This window comes from Salvelinus alpinus, chromosome 38 (genome assembly GCF_045679555.1).
Source record: "Salvelinus alpinus chromosome 38, SLU_Salpinus.1, whole genome shotgun sequence".
In the NCBI taxonomy this organism is placed as follows: Eukaryota; Metazoa; Chordata; class Actinopteri; order Salmoniformes; family Salmonidae; genus Salvelinus; species Salvelinus alpinus.
The window spans coordinates 5,575,230-5,602,070 of record NC_092123.1 but is presented as its reverse complement, the minus strand read 5'-3'; the positions used below and the strand labels follow the sequence as shown (position 1 = coordinate 5,602,070).

General features: G+C 45.0%; 1 protein-coding gene across 4 annotated transcripts in view; it reads left to right on the top strand.

The window, feature by feature from the left end:
- Positions 1 to 26,841, top strand: part of LOC139566448 (nck-associated protein 5-like) — a 166,438-nt gene that overhangs the window by 46,785 nt on the left and 92,812 nt on the right. For 2 of the 4 annotated variants that reach the window (XM_071387624.1, XM_071387627.1), the window contains exon 4: positions 11,541 to 11,604. In XM_071387624.1, the coding sequence (XP_071243725.1) occupies positions 11,541 to 11,604 (64 nt within the window). Of the gene's footprint in view, positions 1 to 79; positions 514 to 11,540; positions 11,605 to 26,841 lie in introns of those variants that run through there. The other 2 variants (XM_071387625.1, XM_071387626.1) reach the window with 2 other exon arrangements.

The following is a 26,841-nucleotide window of genomic DNA, read 5'->3' as shown; positions in this document are numbered from 1 at the left end:
GAAAAGCGCTGAGGCACAGAAAGAGGAGGGACCTCAAGAGTGAGACAGAGAGAAAAAGAGAGAGAGAGAGAGAGAGACTGTGTGAGAGCGGCAGAGTATGTAACGCGAGTGGGAGCGAGAGAGGAGCAGAGAGGGAGAGAGACAGAGGAGAAAGTGAGAAACAGCGTTGAGGCAGCAGTGTGCATGTTGTCAGAGGGAGAGAGAGAGAGAGAACGAGAGAGGCAGAGTGATAGAAACACACACAGTGTGTGAGAGTGAGGACAGGCAGAGATTGTGTGTAGAGCAAGTCAGAGAGAGAGAGAAAGAGGGAGTGCAATAGAAAGAGAGAGGCTCAGAGAGAGAGAGGGCGATTGCTGTTCTGCGCAGTTGTCACACCGAGCAGAGGGCTGCATTGTGGATGTAAACTTTATCGTGGGTGGGATCAGTGGCTTGCAGCAGCTGCTGTGCAGTGCAGCAGGATTACCATGTGTGTCAGCTGAAGACAGAACACCAGGATGCATCACCTCAGGCATGGTAAGGAGAACACCTAGACGCTCATAACACCACCACTCTTTTCCCTTTAAGACAGGAGATGTCCCTTTAAGGGTGGAGATGTCCCTTTAAGAGTGGAGATGTCCCTTTAAGAGTGGAGATGTCCCTTTAAGACAGGAAATGTCCCTTTAAGACATGGGCCTTCAGCAGTATGTTTTCTCTGATTTTGTGGACTGGGGGCATCAAGCTTCTGTATCAGGTGCATAGGCTTCTACGCGACCAATAATCGTAGGTTATTATGTTGGGCTTAAAGGTGTTGTGTTTTCTTTCTGTTGTCATTTCAGGCTGCCCTGAATTTCAGCCAGATGTGTCCTTTAAGTTGCAAGGAGCGTCAAAGTTAAATGCAGTGTACTTGCTCCCTTGTTGCGTATGTGTTGTTGATTGTAGCGTTATCATAGTAGACCAGTTGTGCCTCTTTAAATCGTGGTCAGCTTGCTGTGAGCTGTGTTTGTCCAACTGGTTCCGATGAGCGTGTAGCCTAGCGTTAGCTACATTTCTTATTTCGGGAATGAGGCTACTTACAGGAGATGATCCTGATTTGCAGGATCCCTTTATTAGCCAGTGCAGCGAAAAGGAAAGCAATTGTGTGCCCTGTTGCTAGTGGCAACGGCACGGGGGCCGGCCCTGTAAGCGGCTTTAAGTCTGATTGATTGATAACGGAGGGAATATGTGCCCAATCGTTCAAGGAGAGGTACAACAAGTTAGTCTGGGAGGTGTGTGTGTGTGTGTGTTTTGGAATGTATTTCGTCCCCTCTTAGCCATATTAAAGATTAATATGTTTCCCCCAGGAGTGAGTCTAATCCTGCCATAGAAACTGGGGTATGGATTGTGCTCCCTTGCTGGGACTGTGTGTGTGCACATCATTACTGCTTTGGCTTGGGTGCTCCTGGCTCTCCCCCTGTGTGTGTGTGTGTGTGTGTGTGTGTGTGTGTGTGTGTGTGTGTGTGTGTGTGTGCGTGTGCGTGTGCGTGTGCGTGTGCGTGTGCGTGTGCGCCTGCGCCTGCGCCTGCGCCTGCGCCTGCGTTGTGGATGGATGGATGGATGTGGCCAGCTCCATTGTACAGCTGTGGGGCTCCCGTAGACCACTACCCCTATTCCTCCATGACTGGTGAGGGGAGAGCTAGCTAGCTACATATTTCAGCCCCACAGCAGTCACCGTATACGGGAGGACTGTACTGCATGCACACCCTTATCAACAGAAGCCTTAGCTGTCACTCAAACACCACTGACTTGAGCGACGGCTCCTATTTCTGTCTCGGTGATTATCGGAGTAAACAACGAGGCGACAGAAACACATCAACATGACAACACAGGACCTTAGGAGATGACAACATGTTTGTTGGTTTATTTTCTCCTTGTCAAACTGTGTTATTCTGTCTCAAACAAACACACTTGCGTTGCGGTTCGACTATGTAATAGCGTTGCAGTTTTACTCTGTTAATCTTTAACAACAGATTTATTAATCACAAGGGAGGCTATGATTGCCTATAATGATTCACTATAATGCTATATGGTTCAGGGTAAGTTGCCCCCAAGGCAGTACAACAGTTAAGGTACAGGCTGAGATGCCTCCAAGGCAGTGATACTTTACAGGCAGCCTGGGCCAGCTTCTGGTCAAGTGAAAGTGTTCACACTGGGCAGATGCGTTGCTGGTGCTGTCCAGTTTGAGGCCAGCGGCCTCTGAAACATACCTGGGGATTAGTTTAAGAGGATTGCGAAGTGGAGAGATGTGATTTGATGGAATTAAAAGCATCATGCTGCATGTGTCCCCGCGATGGATGAATGAAAACATTTTCTGAGTGACATGATCTTTCTTCCTCCTATTCTACTCCCGTACAGCGTTTGATGTTAATGTCTGTCATTAACTGTACTGTGTGACCTACGCTATATGGAGCCAGTTTAAAGTCTGTTCTTGTGTGACAAATGTATTGTGGATTCACTGGATTGGTTGTGTAAATGTCCTGTTTGTTATAATCCCACTAAGAGTATACTTTCAGGTGAAACCATATGAATGTTGAAAGTTGATCTTTTAGTGGAAGTACTGTAGAAGTTGTCATGCTAGTCCAACCAGTGGTATGGTGGCACAACATATTATCCTCTCACAATGTCCTGCCAACCACTTTGCATGTAATCCAAATGTCTACATGGACAGTCAGATTGTTGACAGACAAGCCGCTGCCAGTAAGCATACAGGGATCACAACCGGTTACTGCCATCCCCTCATCAAATATGATGCTTTACTGCCCTCTCTGCAACCGGTTACTGCCCTCTCTTCCCTCTCTCTCCCTCTCTTCCCTCTCCTCCCCCTCTCTCCCCTCCTTCCCCTCTTCCATTCATCGACCCAGCTAGCATATTGGGTTCAGGTCAAAATGAATTACTGAGGAATGTTCTCCTGTTCAATGGCCAGCCCCAGTGTGTCCCAGCATGGGAGCATTTCCACCTCATTTGCAGCCAGACTCGTTTCATTTGGGAAGAGGACCCAATTCCCCAGAGGCCAGTCTATCTCCCGCTCTGTGCTGTCCAGCACTGGGGTTGGACACACTCGCACACATGCAAACACACACTTAAATGAGCATGAACAAGACCGCACGCACACACACACACACACGCACGCAAACACACACACACAGTGGGAGACCCAGAGGCGCCCATAAAGCAGTAATGGTGTGTGAGGCCTCTGAGTGTGAGGCCTGAGTTCCTCTCCCCTCTCTAACCCCTGGCTCTGTTTAGACAGTCTCTACTGCTGCTGACGATCACTCGCATCAATTAAGAGCAGCAGTGAATGCATTCCTCCCATAGTCCCGCTACACATTTATCTAGCTAAGAACAGCACGTGGGAAACTCTAAAAACAGCAGAGGTCTTTGGAGGGCTCTCCGACATGGGACAAGCCAGTATGAGCCTGTTTCGGTCTAAGTCTGTCTAAGTTTCCCTGTTGAAAATGGGGCAAGGCAAATGCCTTGTCTCTGATGGATAGCTCAGTCATTTTGAGATTAGCAAGATATCAGCTTGGCAGCTGTGTAGGCTATATGAATGTATTTGTTCTATAGCTGCAATGACTCGGCTTGTTTTCAATTGCCAACGTAGTTTCAAATGTGAAAGACATATTTCAAATGTGAAAGACTGTTAAATCCTTGCCATGTCGTGGCTAACTGCCTTCTGAATCTAGTGTCCCACTCTAAAGCAACATTAAAAGTTAATACCCCAACACCATTTATAGGCAATAAAAGGGTTTTATGTGGTAACTGTCAATGGATGGTGTTGGTGGAATCTGATTACTCCTTTGCCTTTAGAGACAAAGTACAGTATTACCCTGTTAAATTATGCCATTAAAACGCCATCTTGTGGTTTAAAACGGCTGGGCTCGCTCTACGGGAGTTCTCCAAGGTGAAAATGTTAGCAGGACATTATTCCAGTCGCTAACTCCTGAATTGCAAAGTTTGCCAATCAGGTTTGGCCCACAAAATAAAGCCATGGATTATTTTTCTCATCAGAGTCTTTATGCAATGACAGATTCTTGGAACACAGGCTTGTAGAACTCTGGTTGTTGTGCCTCTTTAAATATAACCTTAATCTTTAATTGTGTTGGCATCTATCCCTTTGATACATGTGTCCACTAAGGATTAAGTTTAAGAGATAAAACCGGTGGACATAAAAGTTATTTGGAAACACCCCAGATTGGATTTAGTTTTAAGACTTTAAGACTAGTTTTAAGCAGTAGGCTTTCAGCAGTAACTGGGTCATAACTTTCACATGCAAACTATTTATGACAAGATTGATGTGTCTGCCGTCATTTGAGAGTTTTTTTTGTGCCATCAAAGCTTCATACTTTATCCCACAAAAATGTGATGAGAAAAGCTACGATGTGAACGGTATACAATCCAACCAAGGTGCGTGGATGGAGAAAATGACAGGATATTTGACAAGCGTTCATCTACTTTTGAAGAAAATGCTTTCTTTATTGTTAAAACCTGGAAACAGAAGCTTCCGTCATGATTATTAACCAAGGACAGGTGTCAAACCATTCTAGTAACATCTCTTGATTGATCTTTTCACACGTTTTAAAGATACCCTTTTCGGGAAACAAAACCATTTATGACGTTTGTTGGGAATGAACTGGAGCGTATTTATCAAGCCTCTCAGTTGGAGTGATGTAGGATCCAGTTTCCACTGTCAATGTCATCTTATTCATTGTGATATAAAATGCGTAACTGATCCTAAATCAGCACTTTGAGTTACATGGCTTCAGATTGAGGTTAACCCGAGCCCTGGGGAATAGCAACACACTTCATCTCCCGTCTATCCCAATCGTAAATCACAGGATAATTGTGGGAGAAACAAGCAGACCTCATCCACTTGCCGTTTCTTTTCTTTTTATTTGGCTCTGTGGGGTCAGAACTGGATTGGCTACTGGTACCTGGTGCTCTCTTAGAGACGTAGATGTAGGTGTGTGTGTGTCCACATCGGTATGTGTGTGTCAGTATTTGAACATAGCTAACACGTTGTAATGGCCTCTCCAGGGAGACCAGGGACCCTTGAGAGAACGAGAGCCAGTGTTTACCCGTACCTTTGTGTCTATTCTAGAGGAATGACTTGTTTGTCTGCTGCTGTAAAAGGGGACCGTGTTTGCGCTGCCTCTGAAACGATGGTCGATGGCTTCCCATTCACACTGAGTAAAAAGGGACCAGGGGTGGCCTTTAAAACTAGCCTGGATGAGTCAGCAGTAAACAGCCATAATGGGGTATGGTGTGCGTGCGTGCGTGTCTGTGAGGCTTAAGAGTGAGTCCCCCCATATTGAGAGGCAGTCAGTGCATTTGAAGGGCCTACTGCAGAGCGAATGAAAAGCTTGTGATGGGTGTTGTCACGTGTTGGTCAGTGTGACATCAGCACTGGCTCCACGGGGAAAGGAATGGACAGACAAAGACAACTATAGGAGTGATACACACACGATTACATGTTGGAACATGAGTGACTACCTGAGTGACTGTGGTTTGATATAGATGGTGAAAATGCCCTATGTTTGTGTGCATGCATGCAGACGTGTGTGTGTATGTACACACAGTCGCGTGCGCATTCGTGCACGTTTGCGTCTGGTTCCAACACTGAACACCTGCAGCGGTTTGTGACTGATGATTCACAATCTCCATTCATGGTGCCCGAGCCGACTGTCTGCATTCTGTCTGTGAACTGTCTTGTGATGTCGGGGCATTGGGGGCCATTTCAGAGTACATCTGTTCTGTCGGAGTGTTTCGTTCCGTCTGACTGTGGCTGATGTGGTTTAGAAACAATCGAGGTCGGCCGTGACATGCCCAATGAGAAAACGTTTAGAGAGACGGGGGGGAGGTGTGGGGGGGGCTCCTTGCTCGCTAGGAACGTTCTAAACCATGTCAGACACAAGGCTTCAGAGCTAAATTCGCCATAGCTGTCATTGGACAGAGTATTAGTGGTTTGTGTGACTGTTACCTTGGGTTTTCTTAATTGTGTGGAAATAAATGTGTGATAAATGTGTTGTAATTTCGGAAAATAAGGCAATTGGCAAAGCGTATAATATGTGAACACCATTCCGTTTGAACTTTTCCTACTGTAAAATATGTCTCTGCCTCTGAAAAGGATCATGGTTCGTTCACTGGCTGTTCTCTATCAAGGCTTTCCATAATTTATAAAGTGTTAAAATGTCTTAAAAGATGGAGCCATTCTTATCCAAAACACCGCTTTTGTGTTCTTTGTGTGTTTCTAAAGAAAACTCATCATGTTTCATGTCTTCTATTATTGACGCATGCGGTGTGGTAACACTCATTGGCCCTCTGACCTCCTCATTTCATGGGTGTGTGTGAGGTGATAACATACGGCTCCAGCCTCCCGCTGCTCTCCCGTGTAGCCCAGGTCTGGACAGGGTACCAGAGGTCAGAAACCCTCAGATGTGGGTGGTAGGTGTAGTAGCCTCTCTCTGCCTCTCAGTGCTAAGGGGGAAAGTTTTCTAGTGACATAGCTGTAACTGCATAACGTACATGTGCGTACACACACACACACACACACACACACACACACACACACACACACACACACACACACACACACACACACACACACACACACACACACACACACACACACACACACACACACACACACACACACACACACACACACACACACACACACACACACACACACACACACACACACACACACACACACACAGGGGCATTAGCCATTATTGCTTTCTAACGGACGCTATAACTTAATAAGCGCCTGAACAAACTCATTGGCCTGACGCTCCATGGAGGGAAATATGGCATTGGAATCACTGAGAGGGTTGCATAACCGTGGGATAGACGGATTAAGGAAATGGCCAAAAAGAGAGCCAACCGGCAAGGTCTCTCCAAACACACACGGACACATGTTTAGTCACACGTGCGCACACACACACCAGATTTGTTCATCTGCAGAGTTAAAACTCAGCGTGGAGCTAGCCAGCGCTAATACATAAATGTATGGGGACTCATCATCATCCAAACATTTATGCTTCCCAGCCACTTCACTCTGTGTACATTTGCGGTTTACTCAGATTGAGATAATGTCATGGTTTAGATGTTCCGTTTGCTTATGTAAGCCTTGTATTAACACTATTGGAGGGCTATTTTATTCAGGCATCCTTTTCCCAGAGTGGTGTGTTTAGAGTATAGACTATGAGAGCTGATGTTGCTGTAGAAGAGTTTTCATTATTATGTAGTGGATGGTGAGGTCGATTTCCAGTTTTAGCCAAATTAGACTATTTGTAGCGTACATCCATGGACAATGTCTTATTGTCACAGCAGTGAAATATGTTGTTTTACAGGGTCGGCCATGGTAGTACGGCATCCCTGCAGGGAATTAGGGTTAAGTGCCTTGCTCAAGGGCACATTGACAGGTTTCCACTTTGTCTGCTCGGGTATTTGAATCTTTCGGTTACTGGCCCAGTGCTCTAAACGCTAGGCTACCTGCCACAGTATGTCATTTTCTCATTGCCACAACGCTACTGCATATGTAACAATGGTTTTGTTAGGACAGAGAGGTAGGTTTGGCTTGCCAGTGTATGAATGTGTAGTTTGGTATACAGAGTAACCCTAAGCATTATGAGTAAGGATTACTTTTTTCCTTGTATATTCACGTCTTTCCTCATCAGGCAAACTTAGAATGACAAAATAGACTTAAACCAGACAACCTCACACAAGGGACAATGGTTGACAATGGAACAATCATAAGGATAAAAGAAAAAACACAACAAAATGAGCTCTGCCTCCCACAATGCAGTTCAAAGCGTGTCTGGGGGGCGAACGTGTCAGCTCAGGTTGGCAAATAACATCTCCCGGAGAATGATTGATCCTCCCGCCCCTCGCCAGATCATGTCTTTGCACGCGGGTATGCTCCGACGCCAAAGCAGCCGCGCTCCTTTGTCTCCGCGTGACGACGAAAACAATCTGGAGATGGGGAAGATTGGTTAGCCTGGAGAATGTGGGAGAATGTCTGGGGAAACAGGGCTGATTTGATCTGTGTTCATACACACACCTGTCCTCGCCTCGCCTTGGCACATTCTAGGCTGTCATATGAAACCTAAAGGAAGGTGATGTTGTTGTGATGGTGCATGAATACCAACATCCCAATGAGGAAAAGACCAATACAGTATTGTGTGGGTGGGTGGACAACTGACAGCTGATCCTGACCGCTGATCCTGGATCAGAACTAGATGTGACAGATCTAGTTCAGAAACATATGTACCCTGATTAATAAGGTTTCAGTATAGTTCTGGTCCAATACACTGCAGTAACCAATCAAATGTAGTTTTTTGGCATAACGTTCATACTGTCAGTACATATTGCCAAAAGTACCCCTAGCCCTATAGGGCGAGCGATGAGATGGCATGTGGGATATGAGATGGTTGGGGGGCCCTCCCTTGCCCCTGCCCTGCCCGTGGTGTCAGCCTGGGGGCAGAGCTTGGCCCTCCCTGGTCCTTGGCCCGTTGCCCTTCGCAGCAGCACCTTGTGCGAGGCGTGGGAAGCAGTGGGGCGTCCGCGGGGGGTGTTATGTGGCTGGGCCTGCTTCACTGAAGCGTGGAGCTAGTCAGGCTGCGTTCCTGCTCTCCACTGGCCCAACTGCTTGTGGTGGATATATTGTGGGCAGACTGTGGGCACAGACTGGGCACTGGTGCGGGCAGTGCCAGGTGATTCCAGGTCACTGGGAACTGCTGGAGGCCAGCGAGGTGCCAACCCCGATCTGTCTACCCGTCGCTGCCGTTGGAATGCACTCGCTCCCGAAGCTCCCTAACTGTGTTCAAAGAGCAGGGGGGAAACGCGGGGATGGAGGGAGGAGGGTTTGGATGCAGCTGGGGTTTCAATTAAATATTGAGATGAAAAGGTTCACAAACACATGGTCAACTGTGGACAGCTAGCAGTCTGAGCATACAGCATGCTTCCTTTCCGCCTGTGTTCGATCAAACATGGGATCAGAGTATTGGAAAACACATCTTGGCCCTGTTCCAATTCCGTAGTACTATACCATTTAATTAGAACACATGCCCAATACATTCTAGTAAGTGGTACTGCATGCTTGTGTGACATATTGGAAAACAGCCTTATTTATTTATAACCACCATCACAGCTCAAGGAGAATGAGTTCTGATATCTGGAATGTTTGTCATTATAGCTTTTAGGACTGACTCTCATTCTGTGTCTCTTTTGAGAGGTAGGTTTACACAGCTGGTCATGGACAGGCTAGCCTAGCCGCTCCCAGAGAAACAGATCAGCAGAATGGGCTAACTTGGTGGTGGTTGAAATGCAGATGCCACATGATGTCGGGATCAAATATGCCTAATGGGTTGTCTATTACTCCAGCGGTCTTTTTCCACCTCTTACTTACATGATCCTATTCAAATACCACCCCTCCACATTCTCAGGGCTGAAATTGGAGTCAAATGGTGCCATGTTGAAATATTGTTTTGACTGCCTGTTAAAAATGTACCAATTACCGTAATTATGTTTTACACAGAATGTAAAATGGCTCTATTTTTGGCAATGATTTTCTCAACGGGCGCAGTTAGCTTAAGTTTCCTGTCTGTTTAACATGTCTGTGAATAAGTGGCCTGAAACTTAACCCCTTACATGTCTAGCTCGCAGACCTGACAAAGGCTTTCTTAATAAACAACAGGTGTAGATTACCAGGGAAATGCTTTACTTCCCTACAATGCAGAGAGAGAAAAAATATGAGTAATAAAAAGATAACAACACAAGGAATAAATACACAATGAGTAACGATAACTTGGCTATATACACGGGGTACCAGTACTGAGTCCATGCGCAGGGGTACGAGGTAATTGAGGTAGATATGTATATGGGTAGGGGCAACAGGATAGATAATAAACAGTAGCAGCAGGGTATGTGATGAGTTGACAGCTAGGAAAACAGTGTAGACGTGGTGACGAGTTACAGAAGTTCAGGAGTTTCTCACAAGGTGACACAACACACACACACACACACACACACACACACACACACACACACACACACACACACACACACACACACACACACACACACACACACACGGTCGGATTCACCGCATCACTGTTTCTCAATCAGTCGGCGTGCCAAGACTTTGTCTCTCTTTCCCTTTCCTCACACACAGCAGTTGGATGACAAACAAACCAGAACTTTCTTATTTAGCGCTGGCGAGTATATTGTCCTACAAACTGCTAATTCAGTGGGGACTTCACCATCCATATTCATCCACTATATCCATATTCATCTACTATAGCTACCACCTTGGGAGTCTTTTTAACACAGGACTTTCCCCAGGTGAGTCAAAGAAGAAACTCATTGTTGGAGTCTCAGCGCTATTCCGATGTCGTGAAATTGCCCTATATCTAATACTAAGAGTTATTTTGTAGGCTAACAATGGTGGCGGGTGGGCAATGAAACCACAGCATTACAGTACCTCTTCTTGTTTCTTGCCTTTAGATATGTTGCTAATATGGAAGGTATGCCTGGCCTAGAGGAGTTGTCTGTTGCTTCCAGACAGGTAGCTACAGTAATATGGAAAACTAAGCGTTGTTTTGTGGGGTAACAATATGATGGTGGCTGGCTGGCATTGAAACCGCAGCAGTACAATTCCTCTTGTCTGTAGCTTTCAAACATGTTACGGTATGTTGTTAATATGGAAGGCATGCCTGGCCGAGAGAACTGTTAGTCAGTCAGGCAGTGATACCTTGGGAAAAGCTCTGGAGAGGCCATCGTTATCAGTGCCAGTACATGAGCGCGCCACTTTCTCTCATTAGCAAAATGATTGAGCTCGCGTGAGATTGGGGGGGGGGGGGGGGGGTTGTCTGTGCTATTTCATAGAAATAGAACGCTAGACACTGTATCTCTATGACTGAGTGGATGTTTATGGTTGTCAAAGTGGAATGCTTTTCATGCTTTTTGTGTGCTATTTTTATCAAGGCGTAGGCTAGTGTGTCTCTGTTTAGTGTCTAGTTGCTGCCCCCTATACCCTTTCTGTTTGTTGTTTGTTGACGTGTTGGTAAACCACAGTGCTGTTAGCTAGTTGTTTGGCAGAACACAGTGCGTGGAGCACTGACAGAGAGAGGTGACAGGCCTGCCTGACTGTGTCCCAATGAAAAACGATCAGCTATTCACTTGTCTCTTGTTCTCGCTCTCTCTTGTTCTCTCTCTCTCTCTCTTTTGTTCTCTCTCTCTCTCTTTTGTTCTCTCTCTCTTTCTCTCTCTTGCTCTCCACTCCTCTCTCTCTCTCTTGCTCTCTCTCTCTCTCTCTTGCTCTCCCCTTCTCTCTCTCTCTCTTGCTCTCCCCTCCTCTCTCTCTCTCTTGCTCTCCCCTCCTCTCCCTCTCCCTCTCTCTCTCTCTCTCTCTCTCTCTCTCTCTCTCTCTCTCTCTCTCTCTCTCTCTCTCTCTCTCTCTCTCTCTCTCTCTCTCTCTCTCTCTCTCTCTCTCTCTCTCTCTCTCTCTCTCTCTCTTTGTTCAGGGAGAAACTGGCCGTGGCTCGCCTGCAGAGGGAAGTCGCACGAAGCAAAAGCGAAGGAACAATGGTACTGTTGATGCTCTGTCTTACACACAGACACACCACACACACACACACATTATCAGCCTTAAACCCACAGCCCACAGTTGTAGGCATGCCAGTCCTGCTCGGTCATCGACCAAGGTCACTGCACTGCTAACTTTCCTCAACCAAAAACATATATTTACGTTGGGTCTTGCAGCACTTTTCTGGGTGGCAATTCTAGGTCTTGCTCCCATCGCCATGATATTATCAACCCATATTATGGCCCATTAGTGCTGCAGTTTTCAGGGATGACGTCAAATGTAGCGCTTAAACACACACGCACACACAGACACACACACACACAGACACACACAGTGGTTGTAAAACAAGGGGAAAGCAGACCAGGGAGCCAGTCGTGCTGACGCAGAGGGTGTGAGGTAGGGTTCACAGAGAGGGGACTGACAGTGTGACAGAGCAGATACCAGCGGACCACGGTCTCTAGAGCGACAGCCAGGCCTTGGACTCAGCTGTTTAGAACCGCAGTAAATTCACTACAGCCCCAAATAGCTTCATAAAAGAGCGCTATGGCAGCAATCCTAAAGCAGACTTGAGATTTACATACTCTAGGATCGCCATATCTACAATGCTTTTTTCGTGGTGGTAGTGGTCTCGAGTTCCAGCATTCTAGAAGTCCGCCTGAGAATACCGAGTTAACCGCCTGGGCTCGTAACACTAAAATACAGTAGAACAGACATGGATATGAACAACACTATATACTGTATAGAGTGGCTAGCATACGCATCATGACAATGGCCGCATACTGTACATAGCCTTCTTTGTATAGATGGTCCTGTATGGCTCAGTTGGTAGAGCATGGTGCTTGCACTGCCAGGGTTGTGGGTTTGATTCCCACATGGGACCAGTATGAACATGTATGCACTTACTGCTGTAAGTTGCTCTGGATAAAAAGATCTGCTAAATGACGATGTAGATCGTAAGAGAAATGTTTCCTGGGAGCACCCCACTGAGACAGTGATGTTTACCATGGAGTCTTTGGAAAACACTTGGATGTTAGTTTGTGACTGCGGAGAACGACCTACCCAGTGTATTGATTTCTGCATTGCGGCTCCTGAGGTATGCTCTGCAATCAGAGTCACATGTGTTTTAACACAGTGCAGGCTCTCGCTGTTGAGGCTCACTGTAGCAAATTCCATACAGTCCCAGCACAAGAGAAGGAAGTTCCCACATAGCTCTTATCTCAGGCTCCATTGGGAAACTCTGTGTGTCAGCACCTCGTCCTGTAGTCAGTCAGACTAAGAGACTGATCAGCCTCTGACCTTAGTGAAGAGCTAGTAGGGAAATATCTACTGCCTGGCTGTGGGTGGTTTTCTCTGAGTACTGCTTCTTCGAGTCGTGAGAGTGGATGCCATGCTAATTACAACTCCGTGTGTGTGTGTGTGAGGAAAGGGGGGTGAAGGAGGGATGAGTTATCTGTGTTAGACAGGAGGAGGGGAAGGGAGTGGTAAAAGAAGAATGTGGGGTGTGTGTGTGTGTGTCTCTCTGAGCTCCATTTTGAAATTGGGATTATCCCTCCTCACACACACATGCCTGGGAGATGCTCCTCTCCTCTGGGAGCTCAGGCATGGTCTTAAGGGTCTTTAATAGAAATCAAACGAGAGGGCTGCATCAGGGAGATAATTGTTAATGGGATGGCAAGGTGAACTCGTGAGTAACCTCCTCGCACACACAGACACGTAATGATATACAGATACCAACACAGACACAGCCTCCAGAAGACGACAGATGAAATGCTGTAGACTTTGAAGTGTGCATATCTGACCCTCCTCTTTAACTAGTTATGCTCTCTTCTCTGCAGAGGGAGGGAGGGGGAGAGGGAGGGAGGATTTTGATTTTGTAATACAACACTCGATGTTAATACGACTGAGTAACAAGTCTTAACTTTAGCTAGTGTTTTAAATTGGGGGGGTACAGTTGCGCAAAACCATGGCAACTGTGAATGACATGGGCCTTAGACTTCTGTATCATTCTTCATTGGGCATTTAAAGTTTGTTATCAGGACTTAAACTACAGGAGTTTGTAAAAAGCAATAAGTATGTATCAAGTGTCTCAGAGTAGGAGTGCTGATCTAGGATCAGTTGCTCACCCTGTCCATGTAACCCTATTCAAATCAGCACTCCTACTCTGAGACACTTGATAAATATGGCCCCTGGTCTTCTAAATGAGAATTGAGGTTAAGATACTGGGTCCCTATATGATAGACATGACTTATATACATTGGTTTATTGGTTATAAGGAGATGTTGTTATAGCCATACCTGCCAGGCCTTTGAACGTGCTGTGTACTGCTTAAACATTATCTTAAGCCCTGCAGGGTGTTTAATCAGCCAGCCCCACCCAGCCACCTTCCGTTCAAACTCAGTCAGGAAGAAAAACACTGGATCCCCCACAAGGTATTTGATGATGAGCTCTGGTAACTGGTCGTGTTTATGCTCAGAGAAGGCAGAACACAGGCCCAGTCACTCCAACAAGCGTGGCCTGTCTTTCTCCAGTCAAACCCTCTCATTCAGTACTAGTCGCTGCTGTGGGTTTCCCCTGGAATTCAGAATTCTGGAATTCTTCACATCCAAGCCAGCCCAGAGAGAGAGGAGTATTTGGGCTTGCTGGCTTAATGAGTCCTGGGAGTGTGGGGGGAGTGCGTGTGGGCATGCATGCATGCGTGCGTGGGTAGGTGGGTGTTTCTGTCCTAGGCAGGATGCTGGGGAGGGAGGGAGGGAGGGAGAGAGGGGGAGAGAGAGAGAGAGAGAAGTAAAACATGTGTGGCTTCTGAGGTCGCTAGGTGCTGCGGCTGAGATTATGACCACTGGAAGCGGCTATCTAAACTACGTGGGAAAATAAATGCTGCACTTTGTGTGAAACACACTTTATTTTCTTTGCCTTCTGAGGCACAACATGGTATCACAGCTTAATAGACCCATAATGAAGTGTAGATGCGTACAGCGTGCATGCACGGACACATTCACACACATGCAAGTCTACAAACACACGCACGCACTCACACACACTCACACCACTTTATTTCTCCTTCCTTGATTACTGCATGTGATTCGCTCACGCTTGAATGAAACTCAAGCGAAAGGGATTGAAACATTTTCTCATCAGCATCGAATTCTAGGCTATTCAGCAGTCTCATTTACTCCAAAGGATCCAAATGCACCAGTGGTAATTCATGGGGAAAATGCGCTTAAGATAAACGGGGTACTGTTACAAGTCTGAGTGTTAAAAGAGATCTGGACAAACACACAGTGCAGTAGGCCAAATGGATGATGAACCAAAAAAGTGTGCCTATGCATTCTAGCTATAAGCTCTCCATTAGTGGGAAAAGAGAGAAAGGGATTGCATAGTGAGTTGAAGTAATAGAAATAGCATTACTTATATTCTAGAATTGTGCTAGTATAATAGCCTACTTCCATTCTATAGTATATTCCTTGTATTTCTATGGTTGAAGTCTGTGTGGTGGACTGAGGTCTGTGTGGAGACAGCATGGAGATGCCTTTGACAGCTGTTTGGAGGATCTATGACACTGGTGAGGGCCTGGGGACCGAGGGGACCGCTGGGGACTCAGGTGCTGTCTCTACAGATTGGGGCTTATCAGCCATGTGCCGGGAGAGAGGGATCCCAGTGATGGCTGTCACCGCTCGTCACCCATCTCAATGTGCGAAACCACTATGGGGACCATCACTGGGATCCCTCTCTCCCATAGTGGTTTCACACATTGAGATGGGTGACGAGCGGTGACAGCCATCACTGGGATCCCTCTCTCCCATAGTGGTTTCACACATTGAGATGGGTGACGAGCGGTGACAGCCATAACTGGGATCCCCCTCTCCCATATTGGTTTCACACATTGAGATGGGTGACGAGCGGTGACAGCCATCACTGGGATCCCTCTCTCCCATAGTGGTTTCACACATTGAGATGGGTGACGAGCGGTGACAGCCATCACTGGGATCCCTCTCTCCCATAGTGGTTTCACACATTGAGATGGGTGACGAGCGGTGACAGCCATCACTGGGATCCCTCTCTCCCATAGTGGTTTCACACATTGAGATGGGTGACGAGCGGTGACAGGCAGGCCTAAATCGCATCTCCACAGAGCCAGCAGTCTCTGGACGGAGCACGTGGGGTGGGGGGGTTGGGGTGTGTGTGTGTGTGCTTACGTTTCTGCGTGTGTGTGTGTGCCTCTCTTTTTTTTCTCTCTTTTTCTTTCTATCTCTCTCTTTCTCTTTCTCTGTGTGAATGGACAGGGTGTGGGTCCCTTGGCAATGATAACTGGGCCACTCATACGGTTTACCATATCCCGGGGTGTGTGTATACTGTACATCCGCAGTGGCTGCCTACGTGAGAGCAATAGCCAGGCTCTAATGTAATGGTTTGCCCTGCATGATAATTGAATTTATGGACTCCCTAGGGACCTGTGGGGCAGTGATTTCTACTGAATAGCATGAGGTTCAGTTTACACCATCCTCTGTATTTCGAAGATAAGTATTATTTTAGCAAATGGCCATGTTCAAGACTATAATCATATTTTATATTGCAATTTAAATATGGATATTATGGTAATTGTTCACTGCTCAATGTACCAAGGGCAGAGCTACTACTAAGAACCTGCCTGAAATTAAATTGTTATTTAGAAAATGTATTATTTCAGTGCAATTAGGCTAAGAGAGTAAAGGCACTTCAGGCAAACATGCTACATGACATGCTACATGACATGCTACACATTCTACATGACATGCTACATGACATGCTACACATTCTACATGACATGCTACATGACATGCTACATGACATGCTACACATTCTACATGACATGCTACACATTCTACATGACATGCTACACATTCTACATGACATGCTACACACGCTACATGACATGCTACACATTCTACATGACATGCTACTCATGCTACATGACATGCTACATGACATGCTACACACGCTACATGACATGCTACATAACATGCTACACATGCTACATGACCTGCTACATGACATGCTACACACGCTACATGACATGCTACATGACATGCTACATGACATGCTCATGACATGCTACATGATGACATGCTACATGACATGCTACATGACATGCTACATGACATGCTCATGACATGCTACATGATGACATGCTACATGACATGCTACATTACATGCTACTTTTTAAAGCATTTTGTTGTTGTTGTTGTCATAATAGCATGTAAATACCTGTATTCTGTATTGTAGTGAACACACATTGTTTAGCCTACAGTTTGCCAGTCAGACAAATCCCCTTGTTACACTTCTTCCAGCAGAATCCAGTCTGGTCAATATACTGCCAGCCTGGCAGGCAGACAGGCAGACAGTAAACAACATGTATTATTGATGAAGGAGGAGGAACCTGCATGGTGCTTTGTGTCCCTGATGTTTGTGTTGCAGTACTGAGCCAAGGAGATATCCTCCAGACCTTTGATTCAGCGAGAGCCTCCCAGCCTCATACTGAGGTGCACTGTGTAATGAAGAGATTATTGAGTGAGAGAGGGGCACACACACACACACACACACACACACACACACACACACACACACACACACACTCTCTCCTCACCCACACACACACACACAAACACACACACACACACACACACACACACACACACACACACACACACACACACACACACACACACACACACACACACACACACACACACACACACACACACACACACACACACACACACACACACACACATTCACTGCTAACATTGCACAGACTGCAGCTGGTGCACAATGTGGCCTTGAGAGACGCAGTAGTCTCTAATTAATTTAAAATCTCCTCCGGATCATGGAGGGGTATCAGGGGGTTACGGAAGGTCTAGTAATTCACTACTGAGAGCCCTGCCCAGTTACATATGCTGAATATTATGACAGAGACATGATTTGAAGTAATGATTCTATGTTTATACCATATGTATATATTTTGCTAATGATGGATCGTATGCATACACCCAGCTCCATATCCGTGCCTTTTTTCACAGGGGTTGGGTTAAATGCGGAAGACACATTTTGGTTGAATGTATTCAGTTGTGCAACTGACTAGGTAGTCCAATGTTTCACTCTTCACCGAACAATATTTGGATGCAGTCACTGGCCTTGCTTATTTCCACACCATAACTTCCCAGGTAATAGCATGATAATCCCATTGAGTTCAAAGTTAATCCGGAATACCCAGCTACAATCCCTAGGCAGAGTCACTCGCTAAACCTTGATGAGTCAGCAGAATCATGAAGCATCTCATTTGACAGATTATATGACTGATAAAAGTAAAGGAGGAGACATTAAATGTGACAAAAGTACCCGGTACAGTATTATAAATGTTCTAGGATCAGTTTTTCCTTTTAGATCACAATTAATAAGATTATATGGACAAGTAGGACTTGATCCTAGATCAGCACTCCAACTCTGAGACACTTTGTGAATATGGGCCTTGACAGATATGTTTTTTTAGGAAGAGAAGGCCATCTACTGGACGGAGAGGGAAGAACATCCGTGCAGACAGTTTACTACCATGCAAGCTAATCATAATCAGAGGTATATCCTTTTTTAGTCACTCGAGACATCAAAGTAAATGTTGCTTTAGAAAGAATGCTTATGCTAGTTTTTCTACTGATTGCCTGAACAGTTTTTCTCACATCGAGTTGATCCTCTTTTTGACAATACTGAATGTAGTCTAGTCTAGCTGCAGCTTAATGTTAGTGGTTGGTTTTAGCACGTTGGAGTATGCTTTCAATTATCAGGCTTGGTATCACTGCGCAAGGCCAATTGCCATACGCATATAAAGTCTGTGGACAGTAAATACTGTAAATACTGTAATGTCTCGCTAGGATTTTCTGGCAACGTAAAGATATCTTAAAGTTGGATTTAACGGATCTGGGCCTTGTTAAATGGCAGAAATTATACATTGAACAAAAGCAGAAGACTGCTTTTAATATAATGTATGCTGTTATAAGTGTGTTGTTGTTGAAGCTCTTGGCAAGGCTTTGTATGCAGACGTGGGTAGAGTTCCAAATTGCACCCTATTCCCTATGTGGTGCACTACTTTTGACCAGGGCCCTTAGGGAGATTATCGAGTAGTATGTAGGGAATAGGGTGCCATTTGGGGTTGATACCTTTTTTTTATTTATTTCATGGTTGTTGTGCCTGGGGTGTTTTTAAGTAGATATGGTTAACAAAAAGCAGGGACAATGGACAATTGCAGGAACCCAGGCCAAATCACTGAACAGTGTCATTTGCAGTTATGTTTGAGGCAAATTGGACCTTTGCATATAGAGGTGATTTTAACATACAGTAAACATCTTTAGGCAATTAGTGGGGGTATTTGAACAATCGGTCGACACATTTTTGATGCCAAGTAATTTAAGTTACTCCTTGAATCCCTTAAATATTCAATCAAAATACCGCAATTTACCTTTAATTTTCTGATTAGATGTTTTAGTTTTTTGCACTGTGCCTGTGTTTAAACCTGTTTATGTTAGAGTTGGCTCATTTTTATGATAGAAAACCCATCTCTTCTGAAAGAGAAAAGGTCTAGTTTCCAAAAAGGTCACTAAACTTTCGAAAGCGATTACTTCAACTCATGTTCAGTTGTTCAACTCCGGTCTAACTAGTCACGGTAAAGGAACTCATTTGGGTTTGGTCCAGCTCTAACTTGGCACCAGCCCTGTGATAGTGGGTTTATGTTCCTGTAGTGGCGTGTTATTTACGGCAGCCATTACGCGTGATGGAGAGGCTCCCTGGTGCGTAAAAGCCGCTCCACATAGTATCCCTGGATTTACGGTCGTGTTGAAGAGCTGGGGCTGGTTTTAGTTGTGAATAGGGTTTAATGCTCAACTGCTTTAGCGAATTAAAGTCTTGGGCCAAGTCACAGAGTTAGAGTGAAACATGGCTATTTATTGGACGGCTTCAACTCTAACACACTGGGCTCACAACTGAAGAAAAAAATGGTTTTGTCATTGTTTTGTATTTAATTTATTAATTTTTTAATTAATATTTTTTTGTCTGGAAACTGTCCTGGTTGTGGTGTTGCAGTAGTGTGGGGCACCTTCTTCATTCAGTGTTACTTTGTCTTTCTCTTTTGGGACTTTTAGAAGACACTCTTATCCAGAGCAACTTACAGTTAGTGCATTCATCTTAAGACAACGGGGGGGGGTCAAGTGCGAGTGTTTGGCACTTTTGGGGGGAGGGGGAAGAGGTGGTATGAGGAAGGGTGCTGTGGGATTATTTAAGATACTCTTTGAAGAAGTAGGGTTTCAAATGTAATGTCTAGGAGTAGGGTATATATATATATGGGTTGATTTGGTATTCACACTAACAATTAGTAGTGACTATGGGTAGGGTATAGGGGTTGATTTGATATTCACACTAACTATTAGTAGTGTCTAGGGGTAGGGTATAGGGGTTGATTTGATATTCACACTAACCATTAGTAGTGTCTAGGGGTAAGGTATAGGGGTTGATTTGATATTCACACTAACCATTAGTAGTGTCTAGGGGTAGGGTATAGGGGTTGATTTGATGTATAGTTATATAGGTAGTTTGATTTGAGAGTAATACAGATTTGCTATATTAAGGCCTCCGTAGTATATATGGAAATTTGAAATGTGTCATTCATGTGGTAAGGAGTCTGGTTTGTGCTATAGTAGGCTTGGTTAGTTCCTCTCCTGTATGCTGCTTGAGCTAGTGTGTTGTTCAATAGCCACTAGATGGCCCTGCAGTACTTGTCTTGTGAAATTGTCTGCTTTCAATTCCATCTTGGTTACCATGCAGTGGACAACCTAATGAACAAGATCTTGGTGGTATTGCATATATCAGAAATAACATAATGATGATTAAAAAGCTGTTGATTTTTGCTTTTTCAAATGAACTCATGTTTTATATGTGATAGCCACGAAGGTAAATATTTTATACCTCTATATTTTTTAATAGAGGTGAAGGAAAGGCCTTACTTTGTTTGCTCTAAGGCTCTATGCCACATGGAGTGTTGAACTAGTTGATTTTGGACAAGGTTATTCACTCAATTACAGTGACTCAGCACTATATATTTAATGGCTGACCAATGTATTTATTATTTAGCACCTTTTTTACCCCTTTTCTCCCCAATTTCGTGGAATCCAATTGGTAGTAGTTAGTCTTGTCTCATCGCTGCAACTCCCGTACGGACTCGGGAGAGGCGAAGGTCGAGAGTCATGCGTCCTCCGAAACACAACCCAACCTCATTAATCTCATTGCAACTCCCCTCCAAGTCTCCGACCACTACCTTGTATCCTTTTCCCTCTCGCTCTCATCCAACACTTCCCACACTGCCCCTACTCGGATGGTATCGCGCCGTCCCAACCTTCGCTCTCTCTCCCCCGCTACTCTCTCCTCTTCCATCCTATCATCTCTTCCCTCTGCTCAAACCTTCTCCAACCTATCTCCTGATTCTGCCTCCTCAACCCTCCTCTCCTCCCTTTCTGCATCCTTTGACTCTCTATGTCCCCTATCCTCCAGGCCGGCTCGGTCCTCCCCTCCTGCTCCGTGGCTCGACGACTCATTGCGAGCTCACAGAACAGGGCTCCGGGCAGCCGAGCGGAAATGGAGGAAAACTCGCCTCCCTGCGGACCTGGCATCCTTTCACTCCCTCCTCTCTACATTCTCCTCTTCTGTCTCTGCTGCTAAAGCCAATTTCTACCACTCTAAATTCCAAGCATCTGCCTCTAACCCTAGGAAGCTCTTTGCCACCTTCTCCTCCCTCCTGAATCCTCCTCCCCCTCCTCCCCCCTCCTCCCTCTCTGCTGATGACTTCGTCAACCATTTTGAAAAGAAGGTCGACGACATCCGATCCTCGTTTGCTAAGTCAAACGACACCGCTGGTTCTGCTCACACTGCCCTACCCTGTGCTTTGTCCTCTTTCTCCCCTCTCTCTCCAGATGAAATCTCGCGTCTTGTGACGGCCGGCCGCCCAACAACCTGCCCGCTTGACCCTATCCCCTCCTCTCTTCTCCAGACCATTTCCGGAGACCTTCTCCCTTACCTCACCTCGCTCATCAACTCATCCTTGACCGCTGGCTACGTCCCTTCCGTCTTCAAGAGAGCGAGAGTTGCACCCCTTCTGAAAAAACCTACACTCGATCCCTCCGATGTCAACAACTACAGACCAGTATCCCTTCTTTCTTTTCTCTCCAAAACTCTTGAACGTGCCGTCCTTGGCCAGCTCTCCTGCTATCTCTCTCAGAATGACCTTCTTGATCCAAATCAGTCAGGTTTCAAGACTAGTCATTCAACTGAGACTGCTCTTCTCTGTGTCACGGAGGCGCTCCGCACTGCTAAAGCTAACTCTCTCTCCTCTGCTCTCATCCTTCTAGACCTATCGGCTGCCTTTGATACTGTGAACCATCAGATCCTCCTCTCCACCCTCTCCGAGCTGGGCATCTCCGGCGCGGCCCACGCTTGGATTGCGTCCTACCTGACAGGTCGCTCCTACCAGGTGGCGTGGCGAGAATCTGTCTCCGCACCACGTGCTCTCACCACTGGTGTCCCCCAGGGCTCTGTTCTAGGCCCTCTCCTATTCTCGCTATACACCAAGTCACTTGGCTCTGTCATATCCTCACATGGTCTCTCCTATCATTGCTATGCAGACGACACACAATTAATCTTCTCCTTTCCCCCCTCTGATAACCAGGTGGTGAATCGCATCTCTGCATGTCTGGCAGACATATCAGTGTGGATGACGGATCACCACCTCAAGCTGAACCTCGGCAAGACGGAGCTGCTCTTCCTCCCGGGGAAGGACTGCCCGTTCCATGATCTCGCCATCACGGTTGACAACTCCATTGTGTCCTCCTCCCAGAGTGCTAAGAACCTTGGCGTGATCCTGGACAACACCCTGTCGTTCTCAACTAACATCAAGGCGGTGACCCGTTCCTGTAGGTTCATGCTCTACAACATTCGCAGAGTACGACCCTGCCTCACGCAGGAAGCGGCGCAGGTCCTAATCCAGGCACTTGTCATCTCCCGTCTGGATTACTGCAACTCGCTGTTGGCTGGGCTCCCTGCCTGTGCCATTAAACCCCTACAACTCATCCAGAACGCCGCAGCCCGTCTGGTGTTCAACTTTCCCAAGTTCTCTCACGTCACCCCGCTCCTCCGCTCTCTCCACTGGCTTCCAGTTGAAGCTCGCATCCGCTACAAGACCATGGTGCTTGCCTACGGAGCTGTGAGGGGAACGGCACCTCCGTACCTTCAGGCTCTGATCAGGCCCTACACCCAAACAAGGGCACTGCGTTCATCCACCTCTGGCCTGCTCGCCTCCCTACCTCTGAGGAAGTACAGTTCCCGCTCAGCCCAGTCAAAACTGTTCGCTGCTCTGGCACCCCAATGGTGGAACAAACTCCCTCACGACGCCAGGTCAGCGGAGTCAATCACCACCTTCCGGAGACACCTGAAACCCCACCTCTTTAAGGAATACCTAGGATAGGATAAAGTAATCCTTCTAACCCCCCCCCCCTTAAAAGAGTTAGATGCACTATTGTAAAGTGGTTGTTCCACTGGATATCATAAGGTGAATGCACCAATTTGTAAGTCGCTCTGGATAAGAGCGTCTGCTAAATTACTTAAATGTAATGTAAAATGTAACCTAGCCGCACTGCTTCTTGACACAATGCACATCCAACCCGGAAGCCAGCCGCACCAATGTGTCGGAGGAAACACCGTACACCTGGCGACCTGGTCAGCATGCACTGCGCCCGGCCCGCCACAGGAGTCACTAGTGCGCAATGAGACAAGAATATCCCTGCCGGCCAAACCCTCCCTAACCCGGACGATGCTGGGCCAATTGTGCGCCGCCCCATTGGCCTCCCGGTCGCGGCCGGTTGCGACAGAGCCTGAGCTCGAACCCAGAATGGGTTCAGGTGGCACAGCTAGCACTGCGATGCAGTGCCTTAGATGACTGCGCCACCCGGGAGGTCTCTTTTAGTGTTTCTATCCAGTCTCTAACTGACCCTGTTCAGGACAACAGTACAGAGAACAGAAGGAAGTCAGGAGATGGGACTTGTGCTTTTATAAGATGTCTATATAGGGAGACGTCCATACAGTGAGATGCATACAGTGTCAAGAAAAAGTATGTGAACCCTTTTGAAATACCTGGATTTTTGCATAAATTGGTCATACAATTTGATCTGATCTTCATCTAGGTCACAACAATAGGCAAACACAGTCTGCTTAAACTAATAACACACAAACAATTATACGTGTTCATGTCTTTATTGAACACATTGTGTAAACATTCACAGTGCAGGGTAGAAAAACTATGTGAACCCTTGGATTTAATAACTAGTTGACCCTCCTTTGGCAGCAATAACCTCAACCCAATGTTTTCTGTAGTTGCGGATCAGACCTGCACAACGGTCAGGAGGAATTTTGGACCATTCCTCTTTACAAAACTGTTCCAGTTCAGCAATATTCTTGGGACGTCTGGTGTGAATTTCTTTCTTGAGGTCATGCCACAGCATCTCAATCGGGTTGAGTTCATGACTCTGACTGGGCCATTCCAGAAGGCGTATTTTCTTCTGTTGAAGCCATTCTGTTGTTGATTTACTTCTGTGTTTTGGGTCGTTGTCCTGTTACTTCACCCAACTTCTGTTGCGCTTCAATTGGGAGACAAATAGCCTAACATTCTCCTGCCAAATGTCTAGATAAACTTTGGAATTCATTTTTCCGTTGATGATAGCAAGCTGTCCAGGCCCTGAGGCAGCAAAGCAGCCCCAAACCATGATGCTCCCTCCACCATACTTTACAGTCGGGATGAGGTTTTGATGTTGGTGTGCTGTGACTTTTTTCTCCACACATAGGGTTGTGTGTTCCTTCCAAACAACTCAACTGTAGTTTGATCTGTCCACAGAATATCTTGCCAGAAGCACTGTGGAACATCCAGGTGCTCTTTTGCATACTTCAGATGTGCAGCAAAAAAAAATTGGACAGCAGTGGCTTCTTCTGTGGTGTCCTCCCATGAACATCATTCTTGTTTAGTGTTTTACGTATCGTAGACTTGTCAGAGATGGTAGCATGTTCCAGAGATTACTGTAAGTCTTTAGCTGATACTCTAGGATTCTTCTTAACCTCATTGAACATGCTGTGCTCATGCAGTCATCTTGGCAGGATGGCCACTCCTAGGGAGAGTAGCAACAAAGCTGAACTTTCTCCATTTATAGACTATTTGTTTTACCGTGGACTGATGAACATCAAGGCTTTTAGAGATACTTTTGTAACCCTTTCCAGCTTTATGCAAGTCAACAATTCTTAATCTTAAGTCTTCTGAGATCTCTTTTGATTGAGGCATGGTTCACATCAGCCAATGCTTCTTGTGAATAGCAAACTTACATTTTGTGAGTGTTTTTTATAGGGCAAGGCAGCGCTATCTCCAATCTTGTCTCATTGATTGGACTCCAGGTTAGCTGACTCCAATTAGCTTTCGGATGAGGACATGAAGAGGACACACTATTTTTGTCTATTGTCTTAGATGAAGATCAGATCAAATTTAATCACCAATTTATGCAGAAATCCAGGTAATTCCTAGGGGTTCACATACTTTTTCTTGCCACTGTAGTAAGACATCCATATAGTAAGACTTATAGTAAGACATCCATATAGTAAGACTTATAGTAAGACATCCATATAGTAAGACATCCATATAGTAAGACATCCATATAGTAAGACATCCATATAGTAATACTTATAGTAAGACATCCATATAGTAAGACTTATAGTAAGACATTCATATAGTAAGACTTATAGTAAGACATTCATATAGTAAGACTTATAGTAAGACATCCATATAGTAAGACTTATAGTAAGACATCCATATAGTAAGACTTATAGTAAGACATCCATATAGTAAGACATCCATATAGTAAGACATCCATATAGTAATACTTATAATAAGACATCCATATAGTAAGACTTATAGTAAGACATTTATATAGTAAGACTTATAGTAAGACATTCATATAGTAAGACATCCATATAGTAAGACATCCATATAGTACGACTTATAGTAAGACATCCATATAGTAAGACATCCATATAGTAAGCCATCCAAATAGTAAGAAATCCATATAGTAATACTTATAGTAAGACATCCATATAGTAAGACATCCTTATAGTAAGACGTATAGTAAGACTTATAGTAAGACATCCATATAGTAAGACATCCATATAGTAAGACTTATAGTAAGACATCCATATAGTAAGACTTATAGTAAGACATCCATATATTAAGACATCCATATAGTAAGACTTATAGTAAGACATCCATATATTAAGACATCCATATAGTAAGACATCCATATAGTAAGACATCCATATAGTAAGACTTATAGTAAGACATCCATATATTAAGACATCCATATAGTAAGACATCCATATAGTAAGACATCCATATAGTAAGACATCCTTATAGTAAGACATCCATATATTAAGACATCCATATAGTAAGACATCCATATAGTAAGACTTATAGTAAGACATCCATATAGTAAGACATCCATATAGTACGACTTATAGTAAGACATCCATATAGTAAGACTTATAGTAAGACATTCATATAGTAAGACTTATAGTAAGACATTCATATAGTAAGACATCCATATAGTAAGACATCCATATAGTACGACTTATAGTAAGACATCCATATAGTAAGACATCCATATAGTAAGCCATCCAAATAGTAAGAAATCCATATAGTAATACTTATAGTAAGACATCCATATAGTAAGACATCCTTATAGTAAGACGTATAGTAAGACTTATAGTAAGACATCCATATAGTAAGACATCCATATAGTAAGACTTATAGTAAGACATCCATATAGTAAGACTTATAGTAAGACATCCATATATTAAGACATCCATATAGTAAGACTTATAGTAAGACATCCATATATTAAGACATCCATATAGTAAGACATCCATATAGTAAGACATCCATATAGTAAGACTTATAGTAAGACATCCATATATTAAGACATCCATATAGTAAGACATCCATATAGTAAGACATCCATATAGTAAGACATCCTTATAGTAAGACATCCATATATTAAGACATCCATATAGTAAGACATCCATATAGTAAGACTTATAGTAAGACATCCATATAGTAAGACATCCATATAGTACGACTTATA